General features: G+C 41.1%; 2 protein-coding genes across 2 annotated transcripts in view; one reads left to right on the forward strand and one right to left on the reverse strand.

Annotated features, from left to right (window-relative positions):
- Nucleotides 1-11,638, reverse strand: part of si:dkey-91m11.5 (BCR activator of RhoGEF and GTPase) — a 45,305-nt gene that overhangs the window by 32,756 nt on the left and 911 nt on the right. The window contains exon 2 of the mRNA XM_024276268.1: nt 8,709-10,387. Coding sequence (XP_024132036.1) covers nt 8,709-10,047 — 1,339 coding nt within the window. The 5' untranslated portion in view covers nt 10,048-10,387. The remainder of the gene's footprint in view (nt 1-8,708; nt 10,388-11,638) is intronic.
- Nucleotides 11,008-11,638, forward strand: part of ift81 (intraflagellar transport 81 homolog) — a 19,053-nt gene continuing 18,422 nt past the window's right edge. The window contains exons 1-2 of the mRNA XM_024276269.2: nt 11,008-11,423; nt 11,530-11,633. Coding sequence (XP_024132037.1) covers nt 11,277-11,423; nt 11,530-11,633 — 251 coding nt within the window. The 5' untranslated portion in view covers nt 11,008-11,276. The remainder of the gene's footprint in view (nt 11,424-11,529; nt 11,634-11,638) is intronic.

Raw genomic sequence — 11,638 nt, forward strand, 5'->3', positions numbered from 1 at the left:
CTGATCACCTCTAGCTCTGTGGAGAAATTGAGTGCCTGTGTTAAACTGGGGATGGTGCAGGCAGAGCTGGAAGGGGCGGTCTCACTCTGTGATGTCAGATCGTGAGGACTTCACGTTTTCGTGGGTATGGGAGGGGCTGCTGTTAATAGCACAGATTTTTAGAGGATTACTCAGAAATGAATGGATCAAAATACCGCTTTGGGGTTCTTTATAGTGAGGAATGAACAGTATAATGCACTTGAAAGCTCAAAAAAATGTTATGGTATGGCCTCTTTAATACCGGAGCTCCAGTGTTTACGTTCTTTGATTTACTGAATGTCACGTGTCAAAGTCAAGGCCCGGGGGCCGGATCCGGCCCCCCAGGTAATACTGTCAGGCCCTCCAGATCATTTTATTTTATTTTATTGTTATTAATGGCTAGATGTTATCTTGGGCTTATTTCTAACTTAAATAATTTTGACAAAATATATTTTTATAGACAGTAAAATATTGAAAGTTATTTAATGTTTAAGTTGATTTATTCTGGAATAATATTCCTGCGTTTGTATTATTAATAATTATGTTAAAAAGTTACGGTTTTAAAATTTTTAAAAAATGGGCATTCTGCTAGCTTTTTGGACTATTTTGGCATTTACTAAGATTTTAAAGGCTATTTTGAAGAGTAGCTAAAATGTTAGCTACATGCTAGCTGTTTTGGCTAATTTAGATTTTTTTTGCTTTGTTTTTAGACTGTTTTGGAGTTTAGCTAATATTTCATCTACATGCTAGCTCTTTTCGCTAATTTAGGCTTTTCTTTAAATATTTAGGCTGTTTTAGAGTTAAGCTAATATTTTTGGCTACATGCTAGCTATTTTGGCTAATTTAGGTTTTTCTTTTTATGTTTTTTAGACTGTTTTGTAGTTTAGCTAATATTTCATCTACATGCTAGCTCTTTTCGCTAATTTAGGCTTTTCTTTAAATATTTAGGCTGTTTTAGAGTTAAGATAATATTTTTGGCTACATGCTAGCTATATTGGCTAATTTAGGTTTTTCTTTTTACGTTTTTTTAGACTGTTTTGTAGTTTAGCTAATATTTCCTCTACATGCTAACTGTTTTGGCTAATTTAGGCTTTTTTCAGTTTTTAGGGCTGTTTTGGAGCTTAGCTAATATTTCAGCTAAATGTCAGCTGTATTGGCTAATTTTGACTTGTCTTTTTTAGGCTGTTTTGGAGTTCAGCTAATATTTACATGCTAGCTGTTTTGGACGATTTAAGCGTTTTTTTAGGCTATATTGAAGCTATTTCAAGCTAAGCTATTTTTTCAGCTACATGCTAGTTTTTTTTGGCTAATTTGGAATTTAGAAAATATTTTCAGCTGGCTATCAGCATAAGACATCAATTTCAGCATCTTCAGCTATCAGCACTAGCATCTTCAGTGACCAAATTCAGCTTACAGCATTCACACTAGCATTATTGCAGGTAATGCTTTATATAGTTCATAATTATGTTAAGTTATGGTTTAAAAGTTTTCAAAATGTAGTTTTAAAGTGTTTAATAAATGTTTATCCTGTTCGACCCGCGACCTAATTAATGTGTGTTTTGTATTTTGGCCCCTTGTGTGATTAAGTTTGACACTCCTGCTGTATGTTTAAGATTTTTGTGTTTAAGCGTCACCGGCTACACCTCAGCTGTTAAAAGGTTAAACAGATCGAAGGTCGAAGCAGAAAGAGTGCAAACATCTTAGACTTTCTTTGCAAATATGAGGTAAAAATCCCTCCCCTGGTGATGTCATGATACAATCAGGTTTACGTTTGCAGCAGGAGGAATGCTTCGTAAACTGAGGGTGTGGAGCTATAGATAAGCATGGGAATTTTTCTTGGAAGTTCAGGAAAAAAAGACTGGCGCTAGTGTAAGGCAATGGGATAAAAAGGTCTTTTCTAAAGCAAACCGTTGTTGTGGTCGGTGACACCAAGCAGCTCCATGGGTCAGGCTGCTGTGACAGAGGTGAACTCAGCCAACACTTTACATTTCATTAGCCAGCAGCAGCAGCTGAGACATTCCATAAACACTTGGCCTGCCAGCCAGCAGCACAGAGGGTCCTTTGAGTGGGACCAAAGGGAGGGAAGCTGAGGCTGCACTTCCAGAGCGTGAGGGAGGATCGCAGAGCAAAGCCTCGTAAACACGCCCGAGATTTTCTTTTAGGTTGCTAAGTCTCTCAGTAGAGACGCGCATGCGATCCAGAAAATGATCTGTAGAGATTTCTAAAGTGAACCGGTTTTTGAAACCATCAAACGAGCGGTTCTGTTTCTTTCAATAAGCAGGAACACAAAGACTTTTGAGGGTTTTTTTCTCTCCCAGGGCAGCTGCTGATCCTGACTGGTGCACTGAGCGCTCCCTCTGCAGAGAACAGGTGTATTACTTTCACAGGCAGAGGCAGACTTCCTCCTATAGGCCCACGTTTACTTTAGGAAGGGGCGAGGCACGTTTCTCTGACCGCCAAACATCACGTGTGAACACCCGGGTACAAAGACGGCCCTGTCTGGGCCTCAAATATTCATGAGTCTGCAATTAACCTGAAAGGTGCACGAAAACGGATTTGACTCCTGCTGATGCGGCAGAGGACGCTGAGCGTCCAGACATTCAGGCAGACAGACAGACACCCTCTATCGAGGTCATTACGATCGCACACCAACCCGTTTTGGAGCAGAAGCGGTGTCGGATCCCGACCAGGACGGCTCAGCTAAATGCAAAAAAAAAAAGACAATCTCCGGAATTCGGAGGGATTACGATTAAACTAATGGGGGATTTGTTATTCCCTCTTGGCTGACCTTTTCTTCAATGCAGTGCAATACATTAACCATGAAACCGTCTGCCAAACCCCTCCTCGCCCCTCTCCAACTGCAGAGCCACTGGCATGTCTGCACGATGATGATGATGATAATTCATTATGGCAACGTAAACCCATCAGAGAGGTGGCCTCCTTAAAGATCCACGGCTAATCAGTGGCTCTATTCACAGTCTGGGATGACAATTGGCCTAGAAAACCAGAAACACTCGTCCCTGTGCTTCTGCTGAAATGTGTCAAATGGTTTGGGAAGATCCAAATCAGGGGTCTCAAACTGGCAGCCCGCGGTCAAGACAATATTTGGTGGCCCCCGTCTTAATACGAAAATGTAATGTTGGTCCGGCCCACGAGTTTCGTATGAATTGCACTTTTACAGTGCTGTGTGCGAAGCTGACAAACCAACCAATCACGGTGGGGTATATGGCTTTTAGGGGCGTGACTCTGACTGTGCTTGAAACCTGACACCCTGCTCCACATTATTGAGTTCCTCACTTTCTTTTTGTTTTCTTAGAAAGTGACTATTTGCACGTAATTTTCTCAACATCTGCAGCCATTGATGTATGGGGTTCCATTTGTGCCAAAAACATGTTTTTGCGTTCACTATGTCTACTGAACAAGTTTATTGAACATTTGTTCGTACTACTAAGCAACATCTGCCCACGCTTCTTTGATGATAGCTTTGTGATGTTTCAGCTTTATGCTTAAAACTTTGCATTTGCTATTGTCGTTGGATCTTTTCATCAGAAAAGTCCTTAGTAACAGTTGCTAGCATTGTTAGCTTCTGTCGTTTCACAGATATTGCTTAGTAGTACATAGACATGAACAAATGTTCAATAAACTTGTTCAGTAGACATAGACAACGGACCAAAGATATAGACAACGGACGCAAAAACATATTTTTGGCATAAATGGAACCCCATACGGCCCAGCCTGAGCCAGACTCTGCCTTCAGTGGACCCAAGATAAATGGAGTTTGAGACCCCTGATGTACATGAAGTAGATGGGATGCTGGGACGTTGTGTCTGACAACAGCACCACATCTGTCTGTATGGGGCTGCCACTCTCAGCGATTTCAGCAATCTTGATATCAAAACGTTTAACTTGTTCAGGGCATTACTGCTTGTATTTTTGGTATTCATAAACTTTGTAGTTTTAAAAATACACCCCATAGAAAATGAATGAGAAAGCCCTCAAATTTCCAAATTTAAGTAGATTAACAACAAGCCTTTAAATACATTTATGGTCTATGTTTTCATCTTTTAGGGCAATTTTCAAAAACATTGGAGTTTAGCTAATATTTTAGCAACATGCAAACGTTTTTGGCTAATTTGTTATCTACAAGGGTTTTTTTAGGCTAATTTAGAGTTTAGCTTCTATTTTAACAGCAAGCTAACGTTTTTGATTAATTTAGTTTACTGATGAATTTTTGGCTATTGTAGTTTAGCTAGTATTTAAGCAGTAAGCTAGCTTTTTTGGCTAATCTGTTATCTACTGGTTTCTTTAGGCTAATTTAGAGTTTAACTCACATTTAACACACTCATTATTTTTGCAAAATTTAATTATTTTTAAGCAATTTTACTACAATTGTTTTCAGAAGTTTAGGACAATTTCAGAGCTCTTTCATAGTTCTTTTGCAAAATTTCCAGTCTTTTTGCAAATTTAATATTTTGCAAATTGCTTTGGGATTTTCAGCAAATCCCTTCAACAATTAGTGCGAATACTTTCAGCAAAAAAGCATTTACACTAGCATTATCACAGGTAATGCAACTTTTCTAGTTATAATTGAAACAGTGAGACCAAAACTTTATCCATTTGTAAAAAATAGTTTACTAGTTGCAGATGCCGACCTTTTTTGATTTAATACCAGAAACACATGAAGGACAGAATTTGCTTGATTCATTAAAAGTTTAATAAACTATCGTCTTAATTGTTTTTAATGGTGGCTAGGATGTGTGCTTTACATCCACTTTGTGCAAGAGCTGATTAGTCGACTAACCGCAAAAAATAATTGGTGATTAGTCGATTAGTCTGTTAGAATCTCCACATCCTCCAAGACAATGTTCAGAGCATCCTACAGGTACTTTGTATGCTGTGTGACCTAAGGATCTGTCTAACAGCAGTTCAAGTTACACCTTTTTTCTTTCAAATAACTCCAATTGAACGCCTCACAACAACAACACAATCTTATCAAATGGTCCTCAAAACAACAAGACCTCCACAAAGAGCGGTTTATTGCAAAACCTCTCCTGAAACCGGTTTCTGGCCTTGAGCCTAATCTAGCAGCCGTTTGGTACAGCTGAAAGCGAAGTCAGACCTCTGCTAATCCACCAGGCAAAGTCCACATGAGACGTCTGTACCATTTAGTCAGCGACACCAGCTGGGCCTCTGATTCAGAGCGGAGCGAGGCAACAAGCGTTGAAGCGAGTGAGCGGGGTGCTTTTAGAGGTGGAACGCCACTGATTTTACACTTGGAGGGTCAGTTGACTGATCACAGGATGAACTGCTCTGCCTGTGAAAACAATCGTCTACTACTGCATCCCTGACCACTGAGGACAGAAATGGTTAGAACATGGTAAATGAACTCTCAGACCTCACTGCAACAATAATTGAGTACCGGTAATCCCTCTCAGCTTTGTTGACTGAGAGTGAGTAAGGCCTGATCATTCTTTGCCTGATGAGGTCATACAGACAGGATTAATTAGGAAATATCTGCCTTACAAACTGGAGATGTGTCTCTGGGTGTAGTAATTAGCTATGGGAAATGAAGGATCCAGCAGTTCTAAACTGTGAAGATGTAAACAGCCTTGATCGGGTTAAATTTAGAGCCTTAAACTCCAGCGGGGGGGAAGGGTCAGATACCTTGACTGTATATGAGAACTGAACCGAGTGAGTGTGACATCATGGATAATGGTTTACTTTCAGCTCCAATGAAATGAAGACAATCCAGTCACCATATTTAGCGATATGGACGCTGCATGGTTGGAACCAGACGTCATCAGAGGGCAGTGATTGGTTGGAGTGATCTGAGTCAAGAGTTCCATGGAAACCACTCTCACCAATCAGGAGTGAACTTGTTGAAAGTGCACACTCCTGCTACTTAAAATTGTTTTTATTTTTTTTTTATTGAGGCATCTGATTGGTCGGTTTGTAACTTGAATAACCAATGAAAACAACAGGATTCAAAAAAGAGATCAGAGCAAGAATGGTTATACTGAAAAATATGACTGAGTAATAGCTCTTTAGTTCTCTATAGAAGTCTATGGGATTTTGGCGTCTTGGAACCAGTGGGTACAGCTGGAGGAGGGGTCACTCCGTCCAGTTTTCTTTTACAGACAATGGTCCAATCCACAATTTATTTTCTATTATTATTCTTTTTTTGTATTATTTATTTATTATTATATTTTTTTGTATTTTACAGCTTTGCCTGGTTTTTCATGTGTATGTACACATTGTTTTTGGGTTGTTGAGACTGCTATTTGTGGATAATTGGAAAACACTATAAAAATTGAGTTAAAAAAAAAGAGTGGGGCAAAAATAAAGGATTTTGCAAGTTGTGTCACCTAACAAGATGAAAGAGCCTTGGATGAATGTGACCAAACATAAATGGAGATAAGCTCCTACCATCAGTGAAAACATTCCAGCATGACAAACACAATGCTCAAACAACAAATGAGTGGTTATGTAAAAAAAAAACAACATTTTTGAGGTTCTGGAGTGGTCTGGATAGTTTTTGGACCCAAATCCAATAGAAGATCTGAAAGTCTGTGTTGCTTGGCAACAGCCTCAAAACCCAGCTCTCGAGAAGATCTGCATGGTAGAATGGACCGAAAATAGCAGCTACGGTAAAAACCTGATGAAAGCCTTCAGAAACCTTTGAACTCTCTGAATGAGGTTTTCAGGTGAACTTTTGTTTTCGACAAATTACTTACTTTCTGCAAACAAATCCTTAAAATCAGATAGATTTTTGCTCCACTGTTTGTCCATATTTAATCTGAACTTGTCCACAGAGAACCCGTTCCCCCCTCTCCGCTGTCCTTGGAACTACCAGGTTGAGCAGACCCCCTCTTCCTATGCCACTTGACATTGTTATTTTGTTAACATGTCAATACATTGGCTCGGTGAGTGATTTCCTATTGTGTTCACACAGCACAACAGGAAACACAGGCAGGCTTCTTGACAGAGGCCGCATGACACACTTAAAGCACAACGGCCTTCTTTTCGGACCCCCTCTTTAGGGCTTTTTGCAAGCCAACGCTTGGAACAAAACAGGTCTCCCCAAATTCATCACGCTACACAAGCCCCTTAAGTTAATTACCAGCGAACACAGACAACAACACTGATGTGTGGTGACGCGAAAACACTCAGGGGGGACAGGCCAGAGCAACTGAGAAGCCCTGGGGCTCCAGGCAGGAGCACCTCCCTGAAAGCGTTGGAGCACCGAGTGGAGGGGGTCGGCCTGTTTACCAAAACACAAACACCGGCCTCACTGCCGGGGATTAGGATATGAGGCAAAGTTCTCTCCTGACACGTTCTGCTGGGATCAGGCTTCACAGGAAAGAGTTAACTTTTATTTTGTGCTCAATAAAGATGATGGCTAGAGGGATGGAAAATAAACCCCTTATTAACAATACCAGGAGATGAATCCGTATCAATCCTGACCTCCTTTTTTGTAGGACACTGTCATCCGAATGATGCGTTCCCTTTTAGTTAAACTAGGAATACCAAGAACATGAAACACAACAATTTTTATTTAGTTTAATAAGCCAAATAGTTCAAAACAGATAGCAGACGAATTTCACACATTTGGACCAATCCCCTTAATGCACATGTGTCAAAGTCAAGGCCCGGGGGCCGGATCCGGCCCTCCAGATCATTTTATTTTATTGTTATTAATATCCTGATGTTGACTTGCGCTCATTTCTAACTTGTATAATTTTGACAAAATATTTTTTATGGAGAGTAAAATATTGAAAGTTATTTAAGGTTTAAGTTGATTTATTCTGGAATAATATTCCTGCCTTTTTATTATTCATAATTATGTTAAAAAGTTATGGTTTTTAGAGTTTTAAAAATTGGCATTCTGCTAGCTTTTGGACTGTTTCAGCATTTACTAAGATTTTTTAGTCTATTTTGAAGTTTAGGTAATATTTCAGCTACATGCTAACTGTTTTTGCTAATTTAGGATTTTTTCAGTTTTTTAGGCTAATCAGGAGTTTAGCTATTTTTTTGCCTTTATGCTAGCTATTTTGGCTAAATTACATATTTTACCAATTTTTAGGCTAATTTTGAATTTAGCTTATATTTCGGCAACATACTAGCTGTTTTGTCTAATTTAGACTTTTTTCTGTTTTTTAGGTTAATTTGGAGTTTAGCTAATAGTTTAACCTTATGCTAGTTGTTTTAGCTAAATAGGACATTTTTACCATTTTTTGTGGCTAATTTGGCCTTTCGCTAATACTTAGCTAGCTATTAGCTTCATCATTTTTAGTTATCAGTTTCAGCATCTTCAGCAGCCAAATTCAGCATACAGTATTCACACTAGCATTATCGCAGGTCATGCTATATATCTAGTTTTGAAAATATTTTAGTATTATTGTGTCTATGAGGATTACAGAAATGAATTATTTAAAATTTGGCTGTGTTTCTGGAAAATCATAAATGTTTACATTGTGATAGTTAAACTTTTTCTGTTAGCCTACAAACTGACCCTGACCCCCCATCAGAGAAGAAAAGAGTTATGTGGCCCTCACTAGAAAAGGTTTGGAGACCCCTGGCCTAAATCATGACAGAAATGCTACAAGAACAGCTTAAAAACACGGAAATCACTATTTTGTTGATACTAGCTAAAAAAAAAAGGGAAAACGTGTGTTTTTGCAGGGACCTACCCCCATCCTCCTGAATGCTGTTGTCGTGTGAGGTTCTGCTGGATGTGGTGGAGTTTCCATCACTGGGCCACATCTGACCCACTTTACGGACTCTGATGATGGACGCCTCCGAGCCCAAACCCTGGTGCTTCAGACTTTTCTGTGACACGGGTGTGGGCGGGCTTCCGCTGTCCAGCGACTGCTGGGAGGGCGAGCGGCTCTTCTCCCTGAACATCTGGTAGGTGGTGGGGCTGGGGGACACGTGGCTGGACTGACCCGAAGAGAAGTCCTCCTCGCTGGAGGTCAGGTTCTCGTTGGAGCTGCAGTCTGGTGTGTAGCCGCCTCCTGCATCCTCATAGCTCCCCGGGGAGTAGGAGCGCCTGGGCCAGGTGAGGTGGGCGTCCTCCTCTACGCTGTGGTCTCGGATGTGAATGACTCGAGTGTCCCCGTCAGCCATCATTGCACCCACGTACACACTGGTGTAAGGCTGGCACTCTACTGGCTGCCTCTCAGACTTCCCCCCAGAGGGTCTTAGTGGACAGTCCTTCTGGAAATGTGGGGTCGGATCACTGTCATCATATGACCCATTGTAGCAGCAGCTCCCCTCGCTGGATCTGCCTCTCAGGACGGCCTTGCTGATCTCACCTGCCATTGCCGACAGGTTCCCTGGCAGTGAGTGCAGGGACCTCTTTCGCTCCATCTGCATGGCCTGGCAGCCCAGAGTGCTGATTCTGTCTGAGACCTCCTTGTCGTTGACTTTGACCAGTCCCCGTTCGTGGTGGTACTCCATGTTGACGTAAAAGGGCTTTTCCTGACTCCCCATCGTGGAAAACCCTCTGCTGTCCGCGGCTGTGTGAGAGTTGGCCCTCCTTACGCGCTCAAAGTTAGACCTCAGAGCTGCCACTGAGCCGGTGCCCACTGGGAAATCCGGAGGCTCTGAGTCATGGCGGACAGGCAACATCCCTTCCTTCTGTTTGGCCTGGGACGAACCGTTCACATTTCCCTCTGGATTGGATTTAGTTCTTGCCATTTTGCCCGGTCGGCCTTGCAGCTGTCCCTCAGCCGGTGGATCATCGGGGCCGTCTGACCCTCGGGACACGTCCCCGTCACTGGCTTGGGGCATCTGTTTAAATCCCCACCTCTGCCCATCATAAGACTTCCTCTCCTTTGCAAGCAGAGTCTGCAGGTAGATCATCCGGAAGCGCTCCTTGTTCACCTCCTTCTCCAGATGCCTGATGGAGGACTTGCACTTGTCCAGCTCCTGCTCAATGTCCCCTAGTGAGTTCAGCTCCATAATGGGGGGGTCAGATTCAGGGAACTGGGCTCTCCATGCCTCCACAAACCCTAACGGTTCAGCCATTGTTAACACTACACGATCCAATTGCCTAACAGAAGCTTACACATTCCTGCAGCAACTACTTAGGTAAAGACTGTGAGATTTCATTGTTTTTATCTGAGAATTTAGAAGTTGTAAGTGGAGGGGAAACTTTAGTTTTTTTACTCACAAACACAAGAAGAAGGAAGAAAAAAAATCCAGCGGTAAAATGTTTTCTCTCCTTTCCCCAAAGTTCCAGAGGAGTGAGCTTGTCTTTGTCCTCTCTTGAAGTGCTGTTTGATCCCCGTCTATTCTCTGGAGATCATCTGTCTTCCTCTGTGTTTGCTGTCAGACTGACTCGCTCTGATTTCGCCTCTCCGTCAGCCTGCGAAAATGGGAGGAGCTTCGTCTTTTCAATTTACCCAGCAAACACAAAAACGAGCGAGGATTATTTGCTGGAAATTAAAGTCCCAGCAAAGCCGCTAACGGAAGGAAATCTACCCAGAGAGTGTTGATAAATAATAAATAGGGGGAAAAAAACTGATGTTGTTTTGAGAGTTCTGTTTTTTAAATTAATTTATTATTTTTTTATTTTAAATAAAGGGCGCTTTATTAAGCCAAACCTTGTCGATTTTGAGAAATAACCTTGTGATTTTTAACTCCCAAGCATTTTTTTTTTTACACTTTTTCCTCTTGTTTATTAAAAAAGGAAAACTGGTAAATCCAAGAAAAGCCACCGTCGCCTCAATACCGCCATCTTCCGGATGTAATCAACACTTCAGGAGTACGATGTATTCACTGACCAGATCATAATGTCGAAACTTAACGTACCGTTTAGACAGAACTGGTTTAATTTAAATTTAAATACTCCATAAAACAATTTTAAGCTTATTATATTTGCTTAAAATAAAAAAATAAGCATTTATTTATCTTTATTTTATCCCACAAGCAAGTTTTAACGTGAATATTTTAACTGCAGAGATGCCTTTGAACTAGACAGAAATAACTTCCGGTTAGCAACCAATACGCGACGCCTTGATGGTTTCCATGGGGCCGCTGACAACAAAGGTTAAGCTAGTTAAAGGATGCTAAGCGTAAACATTTAGCCTGTAGTTGCTTTCTAAAGAAACAAAAGAAAATTCCCAAACTGCGTTTTAAAGATCTGGCTAGCAAGCCTGACTTGAAGCTTATAATAATTTACTTTAGCGTTAGCTTGCTAACTTGCGTTCAGCAGCAAACCGACTGGAAAGGAGCTAATTGCTAACAACATCATCATGATGAGCGAACAGCTGAAATTTATTGTCGAACAACTCAACAAGGAACCCTTCAGGAAGAACTTCAACCTGGTGATGTTTGATTCTCTGGAACCGATGCAACTTCTCCAGGTTTTTAACGACGTGCTCGCGGAAATAGACCCAAAAGTAAATACTTGTTGATTGTTTTTCCAGCAGGAACTAGTCAATTTTATCACTTATTTTGTGTGATGTGCAAATCAGCTTTTAGCTTTGTTTTTCTTCTTCTTCTTAGCAAAGCATAGACATCCGAGAGGAAATGCCTGAGCAAACTTTGAAAAGGATGACTTTACTGCTTGGGATGCTGAAATACAAGCCTCCAGACAACATGGCTGATGTGTAAG

Source organism: Oryzias melastigma, linkage group LG9, assembly GCF_002922805.2.
Source record: "Oryzias melastigma strain HK-1 linkage group LG9, ASM292280v2, whole genome shotgun sequence".
Classification (NCBI taxonomy): Eukaryota; Metazoa; Chordata; class Actinopteri; order Beloniformes; family Adrianichthyidae; genus Oryzias; species Oryzias melastigma.